General features: G+C 46.5%; 1 protein-coding gene across 1 annotated transcript; it reads right to left on the bottom strand.

Moving 5' to 3' along the window:
• Nucleotides 1–147: 147 nt before the first annotated feature.
• Nucleotides 148–18483, bottom strand: lamc1 (laminin, gamma 1). Its single transcript, XM_058068702.1, has 28 exons — nucleotides 17865–18483; nucleotides 11747–12051; nucleotides 9337–9467; nucleotides 7450–7616; nucleotides 7176–7367; nucleotides 6930–7047; nucleotides 6764–6862; nucleotides 6549–6685; nucleotides 6221–6343; nucleotides 5950–6139; nucleotides 5756–5868; nucleotides 5463–5684; nucleotides 5204–5392; nucleotides 4888–5133; nucleotides 4658–4811; nucleotides 4442–4584; nucleotides 4196–4374; nucleotides 3969–4125; nucleotides 3696–3901; nucleotides 3165–3244; nucleotides 2946–3083; nucleotides 2741–2885; nucleotides 2518–2667; nucleotides 2330–2444; nucleotides 2052–2251; nucleotides 1810–1968; nucleotides 1638–1737; nucleotides 148–1571 (listed from the first exon to the last, which is right to left on the bottom strand). Exons 1-28 carry the CDS (start codon nucleotides 18250–18252, stop codon nucleotides 1315–1317), a joined length of 4803 nt encoding a protein of 1600 aa, XP_057924685.1. The 5' UTR covers nucleotides 18253–18483; the 3' UTR covers nucleotides 148–1314.
• Between the last annotated feature and the right edge of the window lie 4226 nt (nucleotides 18484–22709).

Raw genomic sequence — 22709 nt, forward strand, 5'->3', positions numbered from 1 at the left:
TTTCACTCTGCCCCCACCTGCTGGGCTTCTTATGACTGCACGTCTTTGTCAACTTATTGAAAACAAAAACGGTCACTGAATAAGTAGTATACTATCAAAGTATCAGCTCTGTATTGACACAGCAGCACACAAGCACCACCTCCTGTAACAAACTTTTATTATTCAATGTTATGTTGGCGAGGTCACACTAGGTCAGGTCGTTAACAGGAAACAGGAAGTAGATGAGCAGCACCAACGACCGGTACATAACTTAGAAATACTGTTTATTATACACTGTGTATACATATACAAATACATATACATATGTGTGTGTGTGTGTGGATGGAGGGAAAAGTGATAGTGGTCCAGCAATGAGAACCTGCTTCAGTATGGAGACGGGTGTGAAAGACCACAAGGACACAGAGTGTGATTACAAGTTGATATTAAAAGGCACAAACACTCATTTAAAAGAAAATAAAAAGGTTAACTAGTTGTTAACTTCAGTCATGTGACTTCAGACATGCCATCAAATGATACAATACTCAATAGTAAGCTTAATGAGAATCAATAAAACTATGACGTTTTGGCCGTGGTGAGTGTGCACCTGCAGGTTCTGCTGAAGAGGCAGCTGCTCCAGAATCACTGAGGCACATATTTACACAAATAATGATAAAAAAAACATTCACACACATATCATTAGCACCAGTGTATCAGATAGCAAAATGTACAAAAGTTGCATAGTGTCGGATTTGACGGGATGTGGACTCGGTGGGTGGATGGGTGGGGGGTTCATGCTATGGGAACGTCGGTCAGCAGAGGCGGAACGAAAAAACAGGTGGGACATGTATGCCCTGATTGGTCGCTCGCTTGATTAGCACGATTGACAGCAAACATGTTTCGCTTAGCATGAGCTAAATGAGCGCCGCCTCAAGAGGGCTGCCAGTTTGTTCCCGCAGGAAGTGGCGTGTTGACCAAGTGAATTGGCTCCGCTGGCCTTTGCACGTACTCATCGACTATGTGAATAAACAGGTGCCATGACCAGTGGCATGCTGCTTGCTGACACTCATGTAGCAGATGTTTCCCAGGGCATGATGGGTAATGGCAGCTTACACGCAGGAAATTGGCAGTGGGAGGGACTTCCTGTGTGCAGCAAATGTGTGCAGTCACATCGGGTTTGTGGTTCTGGTTCTGTGCACGGCTTCTCTCTGCCACTGAGTTCATTCTAGCGAAAGCACGCCAGCAAGACAAAAAAAACAAACCAAAAATAAAATAAAAGACAAAAGTTTAAAAACTGCTTTTGGTACAAGTGGGTGTGTCCGCAAGACGAGGGCTTGGTTAAGGCCGCTCAAGAGACGGCGTGTTGAAGCAGCCATCAGGTAACGTGTTCTTGATGTCGTTAAGGTTGGCAATGTCGGCGCGGATCTCGCGGATCTGCCGGTCATAGTCGCTGATCAAGATGTCCTGTGTCCGTGCCACGTCGTTCAGCTCCATCAGCTTCCTGTCCAGCTCGCTGTCAGCCATTTTGCCTTTGGCACGCTTCAGTGACTCATCGATCTGGTTGAGTTTGCTCAGGTCCACTTTGTCGATGTTTCCTGCAGGGACAGAGCTGTTTGGTCACATGACTTCATGACGTGCCGCTGTCTGTGATCGGAACTTACCGAGTTGATCCAGCAGGGCGGCGATGGTACCCAGGACTGTCTTGACGGCGCTCTTGGCCTTGCGGGCATTGTCTTCGGCTTCCTTAGCATTGTCTGACGCCTGCAGTCAGGAAGTAGGCATGTTGAGACATGTGGAGAACATCTGAGGGACATACTGTTGGGCGGGGCCTACCATGGCAGCCATCATCATGTCCTGGTCCGCCTCCGCCTTTTTCCTGCTCAGCTCCTGCTCAGCTGCACTCAGCTGATCCATCATGGTGTCCACCTGGCTGTCCAGCTGGTTGGCATCCTCCAGGGCCTTCTCAGCGTCCTCCTTGGTCTTAGCCGATCCCTGAGAGCGGCAGGGGGAAACAAACATGTCATTGTCACTTCACCACTCCCACAGCAACACTCAAGTTGCATTGTCCCGCCCACCTTCTGCACGTTGCCGGCAATCCGCTCGGCCTCTTCAGCCTTGCTCTTTGCCTCACGGGCATCTGCGGCTGCATTGCCCAGTGCCGCCTCCGCCTGCCGGGTCTTCTCATTGGCGGCCACAATGGTGGCGTTGATGGACGGGATCCTCTTCAGAGCATCCTCTGCAGCGGTTTTGTTGTCATTGACACGACGGTCAAAATCTGAAGGAAAATTTCCAAAGTGAATTTAAACTAATTTTTTAACTTTCATCGACAAATCACAGGGGGCCGAGTCAGCACCTCTGAGGTCATCCAGAATGTTCTCGGCCTCTCGGAAGGTGGACTGGCCTTTCTTGGCCGCCTCCTCGGCGAGAGCCTTAGCGGCGTCAGCGCGGGCCAGAAGCTGATCGGCAGTCTGGAGGCCAGGAAGAGAACCTCAACTCATGCGTCACAGCAGCTGAGACTTGTGGCGGGCGGGGAAGACGTACCTGCTGCTCGCTATTTCCTTTCTCCAAAAGTTTGCGGACTTCTAGTTCTTTGGGCCTCAGGTCGTCTCTGAGGTCGTTGTACTCCTTTTCGGTTTTATCAATCAGCTTGTCCAGGTCCGACGCCTCCTTCTTGATTTTCCGGGCGTCCTCCTGCACACAGGGAATGGAAGTGTTTAGAAACAGCAAGTGGTACTTGGTATTTATTCTAAGAGGTGGTTGTGACCTCCAGTGCTTCGGTGTCAAAGGGCGGCAAACTGGTGAGATTGGCAAAAATCTTCAGAGCTTGGTTTCCTGCGTCCTCGGCCTCCGCCTGAAGCTTGTTGGCTTGCTTCTCTAGGTTCTTGGACAGTTCCACCGCCTCATTGTACCTGAACAGAAAGTCATCGTCAACAAACGCGTTTGGTCACCTCCATGTGCGGAACACCCACTTCCTGTTGAGCTCGTCTATCTCTTGACTCGTCTTTCCCTCGCCATCCAGAGTCTTGAGCAGCAGATTGTATGCTTTGGTGGACGTGTCATTGGCGTCTTTGGCAATCTTCTCAATCTGGTCGGCGTCCATCTTGTGCCTTCAGTCGAGTACAGCGCAATTATGGTCACCGCCTTTATTTTTAAATTCATTACTCAACTTCAAATGTCGATTTTCTTACTTGTCTGCTAGCTTGCGAGCCTCCTCGGCCAGCAGCGTCATGTTGTTGGGATCCCCACCACCACTTGGTGCTTTGATGTCCTGCATGGAGACAAAGAGGAGAGACTGACGGTTCTAGCAAGAAGACAGAGGCTATGTCCACACAAACGGATGTCGGTCTGTCCGCATAAAAACAGACCGACTGTCATGCGCATTTTGGCCAACTGGAAGCATGAAAAAGCTACCACAGCTGACTTTGTTGCAAAGTATATCCATATAGTATTTTCTTACGTGTAAAATGACATGTATGCCCAGGAAACATGAATGTTTTCTTTTGTTTGTTCTACACAGGTCATGTGATAAGGTGGGCACACCATTACATAAAATGAAACCAAACCCAAACTATGATTTGCTGGAAGCTGAAGTTTCTTAAAGTCTCAACTCTCAACTGGCTAGCGTTTTCCAAAAGAAACATTTGCATGTGGAAAAAGAGGACAACATGCAAAGAAAAATATACGTTTGTAAAACATTCCTATTTTCAAACATCACGCACCACTTTGCTGATGGCGTCTTTGGCCTTGTCCAGCTCCTGGCGAGCTCTGTCAATCAGGTTCTCTGCCTGGCGGACTTGGTTGCGAGCACGGTCCGCTTGAGCGCCTGTGTCGTCCACCGTGTTGCGTATGTTCTGCAAACGGTTCCACTGCGTTGTCAGGGTGTTATTGATGTTGTTCAGACGCTCCAAGAGGCCTTTGTCCACATCTATCAAGGTTATTTGATACTATCAAGATACGTTCAAGAAGGTAGAAGGTACCACGGTCAGCGTTACCCTTGCTGGACTGGGCCTCCTCCAGGAGGTCCACAATGGCACGCTCGGCCTCCTTCAGCCGGTCCTCGAAGGCCTTGTCGCTCACTGTCTCTTGCCCCGATCCAAGGTTATCGATGAGTGTCTGTAGCTCGTGGATCTTCTGGCGTTGCTGGTTGACCTGTCCACAGCATTCGCAATGTCAGTGCCACATTCCAAGGTTTTTCCACGTACTGCCGGCCTCCACTCACCTTGTCCCTGACCAGGCTATAGCAGGAAGGACATTGTTGGCAACCTGGCGCTGAACGGTTGTAGAAGTAGTTCTCCTCGCACATGTCGCAGCGAGCACCTACAAAGCCGGCCCGGCATGTGCAGCGGCCATCCTCTTTGCACTGACCCGACTGGGCTCCCTCGGGGTCACAGTCACAAGCTGCGGGGGTCACATAAGGGTCAAACACAGAGCAGTAGCGATGGCATCCAGGTGGAAGAGCACATACGTTTGCACCCGGATGAGCTGAAGCCAAAGAAGTTGACCTCGCAGCGTTCGCACCGTGGCCCGGTGATGCCGGGCTGGCACTCGCACTGTCCCGTCACGATGTCACACTGGCCGTTGGTGGATCCGATGGGGTCGCAGTTGCACCTGTAGTATTGTGAGGAGGCAGAGGATGAGAAGTGACAGCCGATTGGCTGTCAGCGGACGCCCAGCGGCTTACCGTTCACAACCGTTGCCGCTCTGCAGGTTGAAGAATCCTGGCTGGCAGGCGCTGCAGTCACGTTCAATCACATTGGGAAGACACAAACACTGACCCGTCACCTGGGAGCATTTCGTCTGCCGGTCCACGGTGCCGAGCGGAGAACAAGAGCAGGCTGAGAAGGGCCAACAGGACACTAAGACGCTTGGCACGTAAAGTCAGGTCGGCGGCGAGTCATACGAGCGACTTACGTTTGCACTTGTCGGCTATGTTGGAGGCCAGGGCATTGCCAAAGAATCCATCCTTGCAGCGGTCGCAGAAGAAGCCGGCAGTGTTGTGGATGCACTTCAGGCACTCACCCGTGCCCCGATCGCAGTTGCCCACCGCATTGGGGTCGATGTTGTCACTGCACTTGCATGCCCGACAGGCCAGAACTGGACCGGCTTTGCCCAGCGGATCCCCGAAAAAGCCATCGTCGCACACCTCGCAGCGCTTGCCTGTGATGTTGTTGGACAAAGCGTTAGTGCTGTTGTGTTGCCATGGACATCTGGCATAAGGAGAACATACCTGTGGTGCCAGCGGGACAGTTGGTGCAGACCACTTCTCCTGTTTTGGGGACCACAGCACATGTGGCTCCGGCTGGACACGGACATGCCTGACAGTCACTGGATGTCCCCCTGGTGGCATCACCGTAGAAACCATCCTTGCAGCGCTCACAGCTCAGCCCGGCTGTGTTGTGTTGACACTCACATGCACCTGGACACGTGTGCACGTTAGTGACCCAGACACGCACACGTCAGTAATAAGAGTTCAGTAAGAGGGTCACCGGTATTCGGGTGGCAGGCGTCGCTGTGGCTGTTACAGTTGCAGACTTCGCAGGGACTGAAAGGTCCGAGGTGGGGGTGGGCTCTGCGGTATCCCAGAGTGCACTGCTCACAGTGCTGACCCTGGTAACCTTGAGGACATGTGCACTGCTCCACCCAACGAGCTGGAATGCCTGGGCCGCGCCTCGCCGTCACCAAAGAGACGTCGTCAAGGTAACCAGCACCTGGAGAAACATCATTGTTAGCAAGCGTTGCTAAACGGAGCACGACCAGAAGTGTGTGTGCCATGACATACTCTTCTCGCTGTAGGTGCCACGGATCTTGATGGCAGTCAGGTTGTGAAGAAGTTTCTGAAAGTCAGAGTGGCTAATTGCCGGCCTCCAGGGGTAGTCGGTGCTGTCGTGGAGTCTGAAAAACATCACAAAAAATGTCTGAGTAAAGTTAGCAACACCTATGAGGCTGCTCTAGTTCGGAAGAAGAAAGTGTCACCTGAACACAAATGTTTGCATGTTCTCGCTGGGGTAAGCATTGCCCTGGGCGATGAGGGGGACTGCCACACGCAGGTCGGCACCCTCCAGAACCAGATCTTCTGCCGATAAGCGAGTGTCCCGTCGGTCAACTCGGAAACTCAAGCTCAGATTCTGCCCGTAACTTAGCAACTGGTTCCCCAAAAACTTGTCTGACACATAAAAAGAATTACAACTTCAGTGCTAAGCATGTGACATGGTTCATGTACTTTTGGGTCCACTTGGCAGAGTACCTGGTGCCACAAAGTACATTGGGAAGTAATCTTCTGAGATGAGGGAGATCTCCTGTCCGCTAGGAGACCACTGCACTGAGACCCCTGTAGCATCCCGCTGCTCACCAGACCACTGATCCTCATCTACACACACCAACACACACATGGACGTGCACATTCTCAAATCAGACTGGGAAGACATCCAGTAGTTGTGTCTCAACTGGAATAGTTGCACCAGTACACTTCAATTATAATCAAGTATAATATAATATCCACTCAAAATACTATGTGTAAGTACGCAAGTGCACCAACTGAGACACAGACTGTTTTTGCCAGTGGGTGGAGTTACCTTGAGAGAAGGAGGAGCTAACAGTGTGCACGCTGAAGCCATCTGCGCTGTCACACACAGACGAGTGCTGGAAGCAGAAACAGGGGGTGCAGCCTTGAGGGTTGCTGGGGTCCAAGTTAAAGTAGCCCAACTTACACCTGCACATTAAACACAAGGGTCAAAGGTAAGGTTCTGTTATGACTTTGTGCGTGTGTGTGTGAGTGTGTGAACATTACCTGTCACAGGAGAAGCCTTCAACATTGTCTTTGCAGCGACATTGTCCCGTATTGACGTCACATTCTTGTGTGCTGCCCGATGGCGAGCATGAGCACAACCTGGCAGGAACACATACTCTCGCGCTTAGTCAAACTGTCGACACACTAAGGTGTGTTATTGTCTTACCTGCATCCAGCCTCAGTTAGGCTGTGGAATCCCGGCTGACAACGGTCACACTTCTCTCCCATCACACCCGCTTTACAAGCACACCCTCCTCTGTTGTCACACTGAGGAGACTCAGAACCTGCACACAAACACACAAAATCAGTGCTAAGTTGCATCTTGCTACGAGGCATGCTTCCTGTCAGCCATAAGGTGGCCGAGTAGTCATGTGGCATCGGGTGTGGTCAGGAAACAGAAGTGTCAACTCACCAACAGAGTTGCACCCGCATGGCAAGCAGCGCCCGCTACCGCTTGGGTCCCGGTAGTGGTGGTCAAGGCAGCGCTCGCAGTTGGGCCCGTCCGTGTTATCGGCGCAGTTTCTGCAGTGACCTCCGTGACCAGTTGCTCGGTACAGCTCAGTGTCAAAGTAGCATTCCGAACTCTTCCCGTTACACTCACACGCTGACACACACACACACAAATAACATGAGCACAAATAGATCGAAACAAGCATGATGTTACCGTGACGTTAGCGTGTTCTTACGCAGACACTCGTTAGCGTTGTCGGCGGTGGCCCTCCTCCAAGGTCGGTCGTTGTAGAAACTCTTGCAAACGTTACAGTCGTCGCCCTCCGTGTTGTGTTTGCAGTTACACACCAGATGTCCTCGACTGTTTTTCACACACTCGCTGGCGTGCCCGTTACACTTGCACCTGCAGGGGGAGCCCACAACTTACTTGAACAAAAAAAAACTCTTGATTTCTGTGGAAACTTTGGCTGCTTTGATTGAATTGCAGTCATGTTGCAGCACAGCCGCGTGTTGTTTGTATGTCTGCCTCTGATGTTCTGCATTTGTATCTATTTTCCAAAAACACCGCAGTTCACCTATGACAGGATCATCTCGAGAAAATAGCACTCACTGTTAACGCTTATGGCGGCACCTTGACATAAACATATTTTTATTTAGATCAGCTGTGTATATAAGGGTGAGAGTTCACAGCATCATGTAGGTGTGCAGTTGAAAGAAAGCTTAGTTGCATCTCGCAGGAGGACAAGACAAGACTCGCCGGAAAGAAAAAAAACACGACTGCCTTGCAAGCCTTTGATTGTCGTCTTTGTGTTTTTTTGGCAGCCGTCGTGGAAAAAATGACTACAGGAAGGAAGTCAGCGGCACGGTCTGTTCTCACAAATGATCCAAAACGTACGTGTTCCAGTTTGGAAGCGTAAATTACAACAGACACAGTGTCTGCCTATACTATACTGCCTATAACTACTCATTATGACATGCTTCTCTATTACTTTCAAACTGTGTGTATTTCTCCTTCTCCTTTTTTTTTGGTGAATTGCACCCCCCCCCCTTCCACTACACTGCCAACATGGTGGCTACTGACTGTAGTAAGTGCGCGTTTTAAGTGTGTCCATTTTGAATGTTTTGAGTGCAACATCCGAGTACTTACAGTGCACTGTATTTTACTGTACTTCTCAGTGGGAATGTTCTTATGCACTCAAAAAAAAAAACAAAGGGTAAGAACAGTAGTCCCTCGCCACTTGGCGGTTAGAATTTTGAGATTTTGTGGTTAGATTTTTGCTACAATTGCAATTTTTCAAAACGACACTGATGAAATATAGCCTATCATAGAGATTAACAATAAGTTAATTTCCACGACAAATAGGATTCAATGATAATAAATTGAATATTTTTGTAGTTAGAACATAGAAAACCTGTTTATGACTTTCTAAATATGGTTTTTACCATTACTAGAGCCCTGTAGACATGAAATAATACCCCTACAGCCACCTTTACACTGTTGTTATTGTTTACAGCATATTGCTGAGTCCCTACAGCATAAGAGTCTATCACGTCGGATATGCCATAGCTGACTTCATGCAGTATTAATGTAATATAATGTAATGGTGGTTTTACTGCTGCCTAGCGACCAGAATACCACATATCACTGGTATTGCTATATGTTTTAACTAATAGTAGCACCTACCACAAAGCAGCTATCATTTACTAATTAATTAATTAATTTTTGAAAAAGCGAGATATAGCCATGGAGCAATTATTGAACCGCAATATTGTACTTTATAAGGCATTTAAAAGACGCATTCCAAAATGTTGGTCAGTAACCATCATATTATCATGTGGGAATATGGAGACAGCGCTAGTCTTCTGACTGGCATGTAGAAGATTCAGAGATGATAAATTCATGGTGACATTCCAAGTTCAAGTGAAACGAGGAGGACAGGTGCTAAAGTCCAGGACTTGTCCCTTTCTTCCGCTTGTCACACCACTCGTTCCGCCCCATTCCGGTTCCTCTGTAATCCGGGCCTGCTTGCCAGGAATGCCAGGAATGCTGGCTGTGTAATGGAAATGTGCTCCACATTTCAAAGAGATTATGGCAGCACAAAGACAACATTCCCAGTGGTTACCTTCCGCCCACGGCGAAGTCAGAGATGGCGTAGTAGTAGGACTTGAGGACCTTGGGGTCATTGAACACCTCGTCGCCAAACGTGTTGAGCCTGTTCAAGGTCACCCTGATGTCGGTGGCTGTCACCCAGTCCTGTTACACAGACACAACAATGAGGCAACAACGTCAAGGATACAGGAAGCATGCACTAATTGCTGAGCTATGGGAAAGACCACTGCGTTAAGATTTATTTATTTGAGACTCACAGTCTCGTCACGGATGATAAAAGGTTTCACAACATGGAGTGGGAGAAGGCCAAGGAAGGCGGTAGTTTAGCATGCTATCAGCAGGAAGCTTATCAACCCTCAGGGCTTTTATTCTGCAAGCAGTGAGAGTTCACAGCAGCTGCTCAGATATAAACAATAAACGTCTCCCGGGATAATTCACTAACGATGGGGGGAATGTGTGAAAGAAACGGTCCTTCCAGTGTCTGTCCAGTCGAGACTAGGGCTTCCTTGTCCACGTCGGGTGACCACCATGTCTTTGTGCACGCACTAGCTAGCAAGCAAACACGCACTAATGTTAGCTTTGTTTGAGCAGGTGTTTCCACACTTTTGTTCTTCAAACGCAGACTAAATAAAGCTTTATACAAACACAGCTAAGGCTATGTTGACTCCTGGCTATCACACAGACATGTCAATCATTAACCGTGCAGGTTAAAGGTCTGCAGGAAGTGAGCGTGTGCGGACGATGGCTGATGTGCTGCACCTATGGGTCTGTCATCGTTAGACACTCTGCAGCTGCTGTAGCACGTCCTCACAGGAAGAGAGTCTCCCCCCCCCCACCCCACCCCCACCCCGCCAAACTGCAGCTGTGCCTCTTCTTGCTGTCTGCCTGTTATCAATCACTCAACTTTGTGGAAGCTTCAGCTGGAATGGAGCTGAAACCACCGTGTGTGCATGTGTACGTGTGAGCGCAGCATCACACTTCCTTCTTTCACCAGCAGGTGGTGATGGTGTAACAGTCTGTGTCACATTTTTCTGACTCGATAGGACGTCGAGATCTCGACAATTCTGGCATATTCAACCGCCACAAATTGGGAGAAACTTTGCAATTTGTCCTTTGGCTGCAATTTTAGGCGAACCGTCATCAATTTTGCAAATCAACATTGTCACTAAGTAGCGCTCATGCTCACACGTCAACAGTTTTCAAACCGAGCGTTTTGAGCCATCACAAAATTATTTTAGGGCTCATTTTAGCAAAACTCATTATCTGAAACATTGGCATCATTTAACACGAGATTACAACATTGTAACTACGTTTACAGGTCCGGAAAGTGGCAAAACATTTATTCATTTTCTACCGCTTGGTCTCATGAGGGTGCTGGAGCCTATCCCAGCTGTCCTCAGGGGATAGGCAGGGTACACCCTGGACTGGTCGCCAGCCAATCACAGGGCACATATAGACAAACAACCATTCACACTCACATTCATACCTATGGACAATTTGGAGTCGCCAATTAACCTAGCATGTTTATGGAATGTGGGAGGAAGTGGCAAAACATAATAGCTCAAAAATAAAACATATTTCGTTATTATATTATATTCATAACATTGTAGACCAAGAGTCTCAAATATAGGATGGAATTAAGAGATAGGACCATTTTTGACATTTGCAACACCACATACAAAAAAAGGCCAGAGCACTTGGAAAGGTGGGAATCATGGCACAAAACGATGGCACATGGCGGAGGTCTGCACTCTCTGCGTGCTGTTATTTTTTTGTATATGTGTGTTGGGGCAGTCAGTGCGTTGTGCTGCTCGTTGGCAGCAGAGGGCAAGCGCTTCACACATGTACAAGTAGCCTTGACGCAGAGAAGGTTCCTTCTGTACTTAAAGTTCTACGTCGTCTGTGTGCGACCAAATCCCAACAAAGTTTGGATGGAGAATTTGATAAAAGAGCTGGAGACTGGAGTTCTATAGGGGACTAAAGCCAAATCAACTCACGTCAAATTCACATCCTTGACAAGAGACATGCAACAACTGCAGACCCGCCCAGATGCTGACAATCAAGCTGCCGGTTAGTTAACAAACATGGCGGCACAGTGGTGAAGTGGCCAGCAGGAATGTCACAGTGACATACAGTTGTCTGACGCTTCCGACAGACCGCCGCCTCCCCAGCACTTGGTAAAAATAACTTTATGTCGACGGGTCAAATAAGGAAGTTAAGAGCTGCGCTGCTAAACGTGGAGACCAAATATTCCAGCTGATGACTTTCACTCGCTGTATGCCGAACAAACATTATGTTAACTGTGTTGTCATGGCGGCGGTCCTGATCGCGTCGACAGTGGACAGGCACATGACCACAACGTGATGAGTACAACACACATGTTCAGTGACTGTCCTTCCTGCGTAGAAACATGCGACACCCACCTGAAGGACGGGGCTGTGGTCAAAGTTGTACGCGCTGGGCCGTCCCTCCAATGTGGAGAACGCCACGTTCCCACCAGTGAGCGGCGAAATGTCGCTGAAGTCATCAGTGCAAAGCGCCTGCTGCTCGTCTTCACCAGTGCGGATGAAGCCGCGGTTGGTCTTCTGGTATGTCTTTTCACACGAGCCACTGTAGTACTGGTACGGCACCCACGGTCCGGTCTCGCTGCTACGCTTGTAGATGGCGAAGCTTTCCGGCCGACTCGTGTGGAACTTCAGGCGCACGTACGTAATGTCGAACGCCTTACCTGCCGGGAAGATGCAATAGGGTCAAACGTCAGACATTGTCACACAATTATGTCACTTTTCAACATCATGTCCTTGCCACCGGCAGCCATCTTGTGAGGAAGAGCAGCCGAGACATACCTGACAAGTCTGAGCAGGCCCAAGGCCGCACTGTGTGTGTGGGAGAAGATGGGGGTGGGGGGGTGGTCAGAGTCAAAGAATCTGCTTTGTAAACAGTGTGATGGGGGGTGGGGGTGGGGGGGGGGTGCTCAGCTGGGGGGCCCCTCAGTGTGGAGTGCAAATAAAACAGAAGAAGCTGATTGGTTGGCTTTTTATTACAGGAAACTGTAGAAGAAAAAAAAAAACAGCACACAAGACAACCCCCACCCCCCCACCCCCAAATGAAATCAAAGTTCCAAGTAGTAAAGTTAGCTGTTCAATTATCCGGTGGCTCTTTACACAGTGTTAAGCCTCCTATTGTGCCCCCCCCTCCCCACACACACACACACACACACACACACACACACACACACACACACACACACAATCAGGCCCCGACATGAAAAGAGCCTCAAGGAGCTTTTCTTCCACACACTAGTGGGCGGGGCCAAGCTGACGCATGACACGCTAACAGCAGGAATGTGGGATGCCTGGTGAGAGAGAGAGAGAGGAGCATGCTGGGACTTTTCCTGTCCCGATTTGGACTTTGACAGCCGACTGAGCACAAAGGAGCCAGCGAGCCATCCCAATCAAACTTCCTGCGTCAGCAATGGTTAACGAGCACTTGGGAGGACACCCCCCCCCCCCCCCCCACCAAAGAACATTTCGACACAAACTTCCCGCTTGATGTCAAAATGACTGCTGTCCAAGGGGACATTTTTACAGTGAATTCCTGGGAATGCTCTTCCAGCCACTCAAGGGGGGGGGGGGAGGGGGGGGGGGGTGACAGTTGTGTAGGGTAACGAGTGGATGGGGCGGGGAGGATCAGGGTCCAATTAAATTTCCTCCCATGACCTCATCACATTCTTGAGCAGCCAAACAATGAATGCTTTTGACTGGTGGCGTGGGCCTTAGAAGCCTCACTGCAGCTCGCCATCATTGCTGCAGGTGAAAGGTCAGCTGGGCTGTGCATGGCAAACGACACCCGTGATGACCTCACGGGCACACGCCAACGCGCCTTATCGCCGACTCTGCCTACAACATTCTTTGCGCGGCGGCCATCTTTTCTTTCATAAACTCTCAGATTGGAGTAGACCACATTAAAATGTGTCATGTGACTGCAGTGACAACCGGTCTAGTGTATGTGCGAGAGAGAGAGAGAGAGAGAGAGAGAGAGATGTGTGATAATTACACGGACCACCAAAGAAGCCCCCCCCCCCCATCCCCTCCAGGTGTCACCTCAGCAGGAATTCAGGAACAGACACCAGTGGCCTTGTTATCAGTCCCAGCAGGATGCCCTTATCAAGACCCTCTCCCCCTAAACAAGCCGGTTCTTAACTCCTGAGGACTGACAACAACAGGGAGATGCAGACAGACCCACATCAGTGGAGTAGATATGTAGATGCTTCAATCAACTTGAATAAGTATACTCTGTGTACACTGTGTACTTAGAGTGTCAAAGGTGTAGTTCTGTCCCCACTCCATTGGTCATTGTACACTTACTGCACTTACTGTACACTTACTCCTTTTTAAGATTAAAGTGCAACCATTCAATGGAGCATCGGTCAGCGTCAACCCCCTCCGTTGTAGAATAATTACAAAATGAATTTTGGATTGTGTGAACAAGCAAAACACTACTTTCTGTGAGCGATGACTTTGCCGCCGCATTGCCATCACGCGACCGACCAGGAGAACAAGAGAGAACCCTGCACGCAACAACTGTGGACTACAGAGCTGTGTTTGTGCTGCAGTTGGTGCTATAGCACTGTTGCAACAAAACCTCGCCAAGCTCTATAAAACGAGATGTGGAACAGAGACTCATACACAATCCCACGTGTCGGATTCATTCAAAGCCACCACCATGTCAAGCAAGACGTAGCCACATGTAGGGATGCCTTAGGGTCATGCTCCCCAAGGGGGTAATAAAAGTGTGACATAGAAAGTAAATGTTGTTTCTCTGATTTCAGCTGATAAAATGTGAATACTTTTTAAATTTTTAATAAAAGCAGACCTATTATCTTTGTGTTTTAGCCAAAACCAGATATTCACACATAACTTCGGCTTTGGAAAATAGTGATGTGTATTTTTGCCTTTTTTCTGATATGTTGCGTATCCAACCACTAACTTTAGGCGTTTGCTTCATATGGTCTAAACAATAATTTGATAATTGAAACACAATTAAAAATGGGTGGATGGATTTTACATTTGTGGATTATACTGGTTACGAAAAAGAAGCATAATGTTTTGTTGGAGTTTGGTCAAAATACTTGTTTTGGATGTTGCACAAAGAGGTTTAATACTTCAGAAATCACAAAATGACAATGCCCAAACAGGCTGAAATTGACATTTAGTATAGTATTCAACACTATTTCCTTTGTTTATTTAATGTGTTTGCAATATATGTATAATATAAGCATTATATCTAGGCCATTTACGATATCAAATTTTGCTGGTCAAGAATTATGCTACAAAATTAATTCATTTTTTACCGCTTATCCTCACGAGGGTGGCGGGAGTGCTGGAGCCTATCCCAGATGTCTTCAAGCGAGAGGCAGGGTACACCCTGGACTGGTCGCCAGCCAATCACAGGGCACATATAGACAAACAACCATTCACACTCACATTCATACCTATGGACAATTTGGAGTTGCCAGTTAACCTAGCATTTTTTTGGAATGTGGGAGGAAACTGGAGTACCCGGAGAGAACCCACGCATGCACGGGGAGAACATGCAAACTCCACACAGAGATGCCAGAGGGTGTAATCGAACTCAGGTCTCCTAGGTGTGTGGCCTGCGTGCTAACCACAAAATACATATAGATACTCAATGTTATCGCAACATTTTTTTTCATTCAATTTAGTCATGAGTTGTCATTCCCATTTGCACCACTAGTGTAGCGTGTACCTGTGTGAGACATTGCATGCACTGTTTGCTGTTATATTTGCCTCAGCAATCGTTGACTGTCAGAACCAATGCAACGCTACCCGAGGAAACCATGTCCATGTCTGTGTTAATGCGCTCACGGTGTTCATTCTGTTTAAAACTGAAATATTCCCACACGGTGTCTGCAGCATTCGCATTAAAGGGGACCTTTTTGTTTAGACCACTTTTGTTTTTTATTTTTCCCTTCATTCAAAATCTTTACGTGAAACATGAATACATATTTCTTTCACTTTTCTGTGCATTATAACACGAGAAAGCAAGTTAATTGGAGCTAGCTTACAATGCTGTTATTGGGATACACCTATTTCGTTGCATTGTGTGATATACATGCCGTGATCATGCATTAACACGTACACTAATAACATGCAATAGTTGCAGTATTTTGATGATGTAAAACACTACCAAAATGTCTTTTCTCGGCGCATTGTGTCGCAGAAAGACGAGCAGACACGCAAACACGCATACATACAGTAAATGCATATCAATTTATCAAGGATGTCATGATTATCGACCTGTTTTTTTTTTAGCATTCAATAATTTATTCATTATCGTTACATTAATTTAATTTATTCATTACATTGTTTTCACCCAATGATCTGTACTTGTGTGCACGCAATATTTCTTTTTTCAACCCACCAATACAAAAAACAGGAGTGGTCCTGTGTGGAAACGGCCTGGGTGTAAACGGACTTGTGCAAACTCAATGCAAGGGATGTGTTATAATTTGTTTTGGAAGTACTTAACTGCAGCAATTGACACACAGCAAAACACTAATGGCCAAATGAACAGAGTAAGACTTGGGGCCTCGCCAGTCAGTGATGTCACAGTGATCTAAAATGACCCATTATCTTCTGGTCGGCCTTCACATCCCCTTCCACCAGCTGTCCCTCTGTCCCTAAAAAAAATCCCACACAGACTGTTCTTCCCACAGGATAGGAAGTCCCCTTAAAGGCAAACGGCACTTCACTTTTTTTATATTTTGCCTATTCCAAATCATTATAGGAAACATGAACACATTCTTCTTTGCTGGTTTGCTGTCATCATTTTTTACCTGAAGCCTGGAGCACATATCCATCCCAATGAGAGTGACCATTGTAAGGGTTGACGCTATATCTATGCTGCTGTTGTTGACAGAACTAGCATAAGTATGTGAAATCAATGCGACAGAGGTTTCGATAGTGTTTTAAATCATCAAAATACAGCAAGATACTGCAACTATTACATGCTATCATCAGTGTACGTGTTAATGCATGATAACAGCATGTATATCAAATGATGTAACATTGTTAGAGGGCTCCATAGTCGAAATAGGTGTATCTCAATGACGTACATTCTTAGGTAGCTCATATTCTATTAACTAGTTTTCTCCCATTATAATGTACAGAAAAAAGAAAGAATATGTGTTCATGTTTCGCGTAAGGATTGTGAATGATGGGCAAAATTCCCCCCCAAAAAATGGAGTCAGAAGACAAAAGGTCAGCCTTAAATCACGACAACATCACAAGTTCCCCTTCATCAAGACGGGCAGCTGTGATGACATCATAGAACAACATTAGGACGCTGCACGTGAGAAGTCTTCCCCTGTCTGCCTTTGAGAACGAGTCAGGGCTTGTGTCGTCATGACGACTGCTCATGACGAGTGAGCAGCTTCTAATTAGCGCTCGGGAATGTGGACTCTGCACTTCAAAAGAAGGCAAACAGACGACCTGGAGAACCTGCGGAAGTGAAGAAGTTCGAGGGCGCGTTCACGTGACCTCCACACTGACACGTTCAGGGGAATTCGTTCATTGGGTGATTGTAAACACTTGCTCAAAGGCATCATGTGAAGACACGGATGCTCTTCACTTTGAAGTCTTAAAGCACTATATGGACTAGAAGCCAGAATTTAAAAAAAAAATGAATGGGAGTGAGACGGCAGAAGAGACACTGCAGCAGCCATTGACCCTGAAAACGATTCTGGTAGCTGGTCAGCTGACCAACCATCAGAGACGCTCATCCAGATGTTCAACATCACATTCCCACGCCACCACCCTCCCCTCCTGGTCTCCCAGGAGAGGAGTACAATTTACAGCAGCTGCTCAGCCAAGAAAACTTTCCCACAGTGCAAACAACTTCCTGTCAGCTGACCTGCCACCTGCCAATGAAATGACTCCTTACCACTAACATGTCACAACTGTAAAGCAGCAGCGGGGGGGACGACTGTTCCAGTCCAGCTGTGTCGTAGGACACATGTGTATGTGATGCATATCTGTCACCATGGTAACCGGAGGAAGGACAGCTTGTGTTGGACGCGTGACCACCTGAGACGAGAATGCGGAGGCACCGCAGAAATAGATGTCTTTTTTTAAATGAAAGATGAGCGCTCCAATGTGGGCTTATGGGACACAAATAGCGACGTTCATCGTGTTCACTCCGACAACAGAGTGCGGGTTCAAAGGTCATATCGCTGACTCAAAAAACAAGTTCTTTGTTGATAAACTTTGTTGCTTCATGTTTTACATTTTACATATTGGCTGTATGACCGGTCCAGGGTAGACACCGCCTCTCACTCAAAGTCAGATGGGATAGGCTCCAGCATGAGGATAAGCGGCATGGAAAATGGATATTGGCTGTATGTACACAATGATCTACATTTAAGATTTGCCCTTATTAGTCCCACAAGGGCAAATCTACACCACACACAAGGTGTCATGTGACTGGACAGTGATGATGGTGGCGAGGTTGGGGTCTTACCGAGATGCAGGGTGAGGTTGATGGCGTTGGGGTACTGGACTCCGGCCAGCATGGTCTGACTCTGCCACCAGGTGGTGTCCTGCTGGTTGTTGTAGTCGGTCAGGTAGACGGCGCCGTGTTGGTTCCTTGGGTCGCGCGCGTCACAGATGTGGCACGACTTAGTGACGCCAGTGGCGCCGGTCTGAACGCAGTACTCCTCCGGGGGGGCCCCGCATGTGTTGGTGGCCACCACCGTGACGTTGAAAGCGGCGTTGACGAACTCCGGCATGCAGCGCTGCGCTCTCCCGTGCTCGTCCGCGCACTCATCCATGGCAGCGCTGACAAGCGGTACCGCGGCGTACAGAACAGCGACCACAACCGGGAACGGGACCCGGAGTAGACCTGGCATCTTGGCGCTCCTCCGCGTCGTCCTCTCGTTTGCGCGAAGTTTCAGAGTAGTCAAGAGTTGTCCAAAGTTGCTCCAAACTCGCCGCGAAACGACTGACGTGAGACGGAACGAGCACCGACGGCCTGTGGTTCATGCGGAGAGGTTCGGTGGAGCTCCTGAGCGGGTCGAAGTGACTTCAGCTCTTTGTGTCCACCGCCATGAACACGACCCAGCAGACTACACCCAGTGCAGCAGCGCGCATGCGCAACAAAGACCCGCGCCCACTTCCGTGCTAAAAAAAAAGTAGCAGCGACTCCTTGGTGAACTTTGACCCCGCCTGACTCGTTCAAAACAACTTGTTTCCTCAAGTAATTTTTGACTTTTTTGTACTTGTAATGTCGTTGTAGTTAAGTGCTAACTTTGTAAAACCACTTCCATTTGTTCTCGCAGATGTTTTCGAAAACAGTACTGCAGGGGCTACAACATGCTAGCTTGGAGGTCACTGCATTTGCTACCAAATTAGGGTGCTGTATTTGCTAGTAGATTACTATATATACTAGGAGATAGTATAGTTACTAGTATTTAGTTACAAACACTTACTTACAAGAACTATATGCTGCAGCAGTCACTAGTACATAGTTGCTACACTTACTAGTATGAGGTTATTATAGTTACAAATATATAGTTATTATAAGAATTGTGACTTTTGAGCTACTGTGTTAAATCTAAACTAACCACAGAGTCTGCTGCTGTAAACCAACAGATGAAGTACAAGTAGAAGTACATCAAGAGCAACAAGTAAACTATTTCCTTGATTTAAACACGTCAGAAGTTATTTGCTCAGGTTACTGACTCTGTCTCACATACACATTTCATTTTTTTAATGAAAACTGACTAATGAAAATGACTTTTAAAAGTCACAGAGTATTTGGGGACTTTAAATTCAAAGTATTGTGCATTTTCTGTTGTCACTGAGCAGCAGCGGTTGCTTCTGAGAGGTCCGCCCCACCCCAAAACAGTCACAATCAGTGCTCAGCTCTATAGAGTATAGAGTATAGTGCAGATTTATGCATCCATAAAGGCGTGTGTGATAAATTAAACAAGTAGTTCTAACTGCAAGCTCAACTGTGGAGACTGGAGGCAAATCCAGATGTAATTATTACGCTGTTTGGACTTTGAGAGATACTGGCTGAGAAAACATATTTAAATTATTTTATTTTGATGAAGTGATGGTTAATTTTAGATTACCAAACAAAGAATCAAGTTTAAATGTAATTAAAAATGTAATGAAGGTGTTTTGTATCACTTATTTATCTCTCCTATGAAGTTGTGCTTGATGCTCATCCATCTTTTTTCTATGACGCTTATAGTCACTAGGGTCGCATATGCAAATAATATTCAAAATATCTGATGATGTCATCTAGCGAATTCTAAGACACCCAATAGCTACGGAGGAGTTGGCAACAGTCGTCTCACTCTTGACCTTTGGAGGCCTCAGCTGAACAAAAACATGATAGTAATTTGGCGCCCCCTGCGGGAAATAATCAAAACAACAAGTGCTAAACGCTGCCTATTTTAAAGCTGCTGAATGTCCCCGGCTCAAGATTACATTACATATTTACATATGATTAGATATTTTCTAACCAATATACCCACCAGCAAGCAGATGTTACAAATGGTGGTTTAAAATAATGCACTGAATAAAAACAATTTTATTTTTTATAATTACAAGGTCAAGTAGATAAAAACTGTAATGGGTAGGCACACACACACACACACACACACACACACACACACACACACACACACACACACACACACAAAGCAGCCCCAGGGGTGTTGTGCATGAATTTACATTTGCTATAAATTGTGTAGTATGTACAGTTCATACTTTCCAACAAAAGATGGCACTGTTGGCACATTGTTGTCATAGTCTACCTTGCATGTATCAATAAAAAAGTACTGGAGAGCTTGGTTGATTGATTGCAATCCTAAATTAATTAACTTGTAATTGCTTAGTGTATAACTTGTGCTGCATGGCGGAAGAGAACCCTGGTCACCTAGCTGTGAGGTCTACACACTAACCACTCGACCGCTGTGCAGCTACATTCCAAAAACATGCTAGGTTAATTGGTGACTCCAAATTGTCCATAGGCATGAATGTGAGTGTGAATGGTTGTTTGTCTATATGTGCCCTGTGATTGGCTGGCAACCAGTCCAGGGTGTACCCCGCCGCTCGCCCGAAGACAGCTGGGATAGGCTCCAGCACTCCCCGCGACCCTCGTGAGGATAAGCGGTAGAAAATGAATGAATGCTTTAGCCACACAGTGGATGAGTGGTTTGCACGATAGTCTCAGTCAGAAGACCTGCAAGACTTGGGTTCGCTTGTGTGGTTTTTGCATGTTCCACATTCCAAAAACGTTAGGCTGATTGGCGATTGTAAATTGTCCATATAGGTATGAGCTGAGTGGGAATGTTTGTTTGTCTAAATGTGCCCTTGTTGTAGCCTGCCACTCGCCCAAAGTCAGTTGGGAAAGGCTCAAGTATACCCCCGCGACCCAAGTGAGGGATAAGCAGCATATAAAATGGCTTTCTCCAGTGACATGAACATTTTTTCCATCCTCTGATTTATTGGTATCACTGTCACGGTTGTCGTGTTACACCAAGAGGCAGAAACAGCAGTAAGTACAGATTAAAAAGTATTTCATTACAGGAAAATATGTATAAGCTCTTATGGAACAGATTGGCTCCCAAAGAGGAGAGACGAAAAATACCAAGTCCAAAGAAAAACAAATGCATAGGATGGTGAAACTCACTGAACAAACCAACTTCAAAAAAAACACACAATTAAACAAAGGTGAAGCACCCAGAAGTCGCTTCCTTTTAAATTCAGGATTTGGTACATTCCAGTTCCGGTAACTGTAATTGGTTTCACTTTTTGTTGAAGTGTTTTGCACTTATCGGCTACTGTACAAATCGCTATTGTTAGCTGACAACAAACCAACAAGTGAACGTGTGTTACATAGGGTGCAGTTCAGTTTACATGCTTTCATAATGCCGCCTACAGAGAACACACTAACTCCTTATTTCTAAAATCACATCCTCATATTTAAACTTGCTGATATAGTTAATCTTCAAACAGCTAAAATAATACATAAGGCTACAAATAACCAATTACCTAAAAATGTCATCCAATACTTCTCTACAAGAGAGGAGAAATATGATCTCAGGGAAGAACTAAATTAGAAACATTTATATGCTAGGACTAGGACTAGAATTTCAGTATGTGGAATCAAACTATGGAATGGATTGAGTAAGACCCTCAAACAATGCACAACGATGAGCCAATTCAAGAAACAATACAAGCAGTTGATGTTTGCTAAATACAAGGATGAAGAGTCTTGAACCAGTCATGATGTGCTATATATATCACTATATTGACACGCACTATGGTACACATTATGTCATTGGATGCTCATATCACCTCGTACTTCGGTATGTGACAAAAAACTTAAACTATATTAGGAAAGCAGGAAGTGAACAAATGTAACAGTTAATGATTGTAAACGTACCAGATGGAGGGGTAGGATTTAATAAGCTTTGCTTCTTCCTACTCCTTTTGGACATGTGGAACTGTGAACTGATTATGGGATGCATTCAATTGTAATCTGATGCATGTTCAAATGAAATAAAACCATTACCATTACCATTACCATTACCATTACCATTACCATTACCATTACCATTACCATTATCATCAAACAGGAAGATGTAATGGCTGGGGTATGTTCGCCTCACAGCAGCTTTAACTTTGGTAGTACAGTAGCCCAACAAAAATGCAAATGCAATGCTAATAGTTGGAATACTAACAGTAAGCCTCGCCACAGGTTCATATAACATGCTGTTAGGAGGTGATTTTAAATTCCGACTAGTACTATTGTACTTTTGTACAGAGTGATAACAGACTTTAGCCAGACAGGAAGCCCAGAAGTGTGTGAACAAAATAACAGGCGTGTTGCTGCCTGAGCGACATGACCTGGAGATAGAGTTCCAGCTCATCCTCGTCCAAGAGCTTCCCATTCATTTTCAACGCTTTTCGGGAAGTAAGTTTCCATGATTACAGCAAATGTTACGAAATATACACTAATCACCGTCGAAGATACATTTTGATGTGGATGTTCTTTGCAGGCTGTGACAGAAATTATTTGTTAAAATGGCATGACGCTGAAGAATACAACTAGTAATACTATGACGACTACTATGACGAGTAATAATATAAAACAATCATAGCTAATAGGCAACACCCAAACATCCTTTACTGTGTTTTCATCTGCAGATGGTGCTAACAACATAGGTTCCAATTCAAGACATCCGCTGAATGCATGTGTGTGTGTTTGTGTGTGAATGTGTGTGTGTTGGCACAGTAACCAATTTGGGTGTGACCATGTTCTTTAGGCTTGTGGAAACAGAGAATGTCT

This window comes from Doryrhamphus excisus, chromosome 3 (assembly GCF_030265055.1).
Source record: "Doryrhamphus excisus isolate RoL2022-K1 chromosome 3, RoL_Dexc_1.0, whole genome shotgun sequence".
NCBI lineage: Eukaryota > Metazoa > Chordata > Actinopteri > Syngnathiformes > Syngnathidae > Doryrhamphus > Doryrhamphus excisus.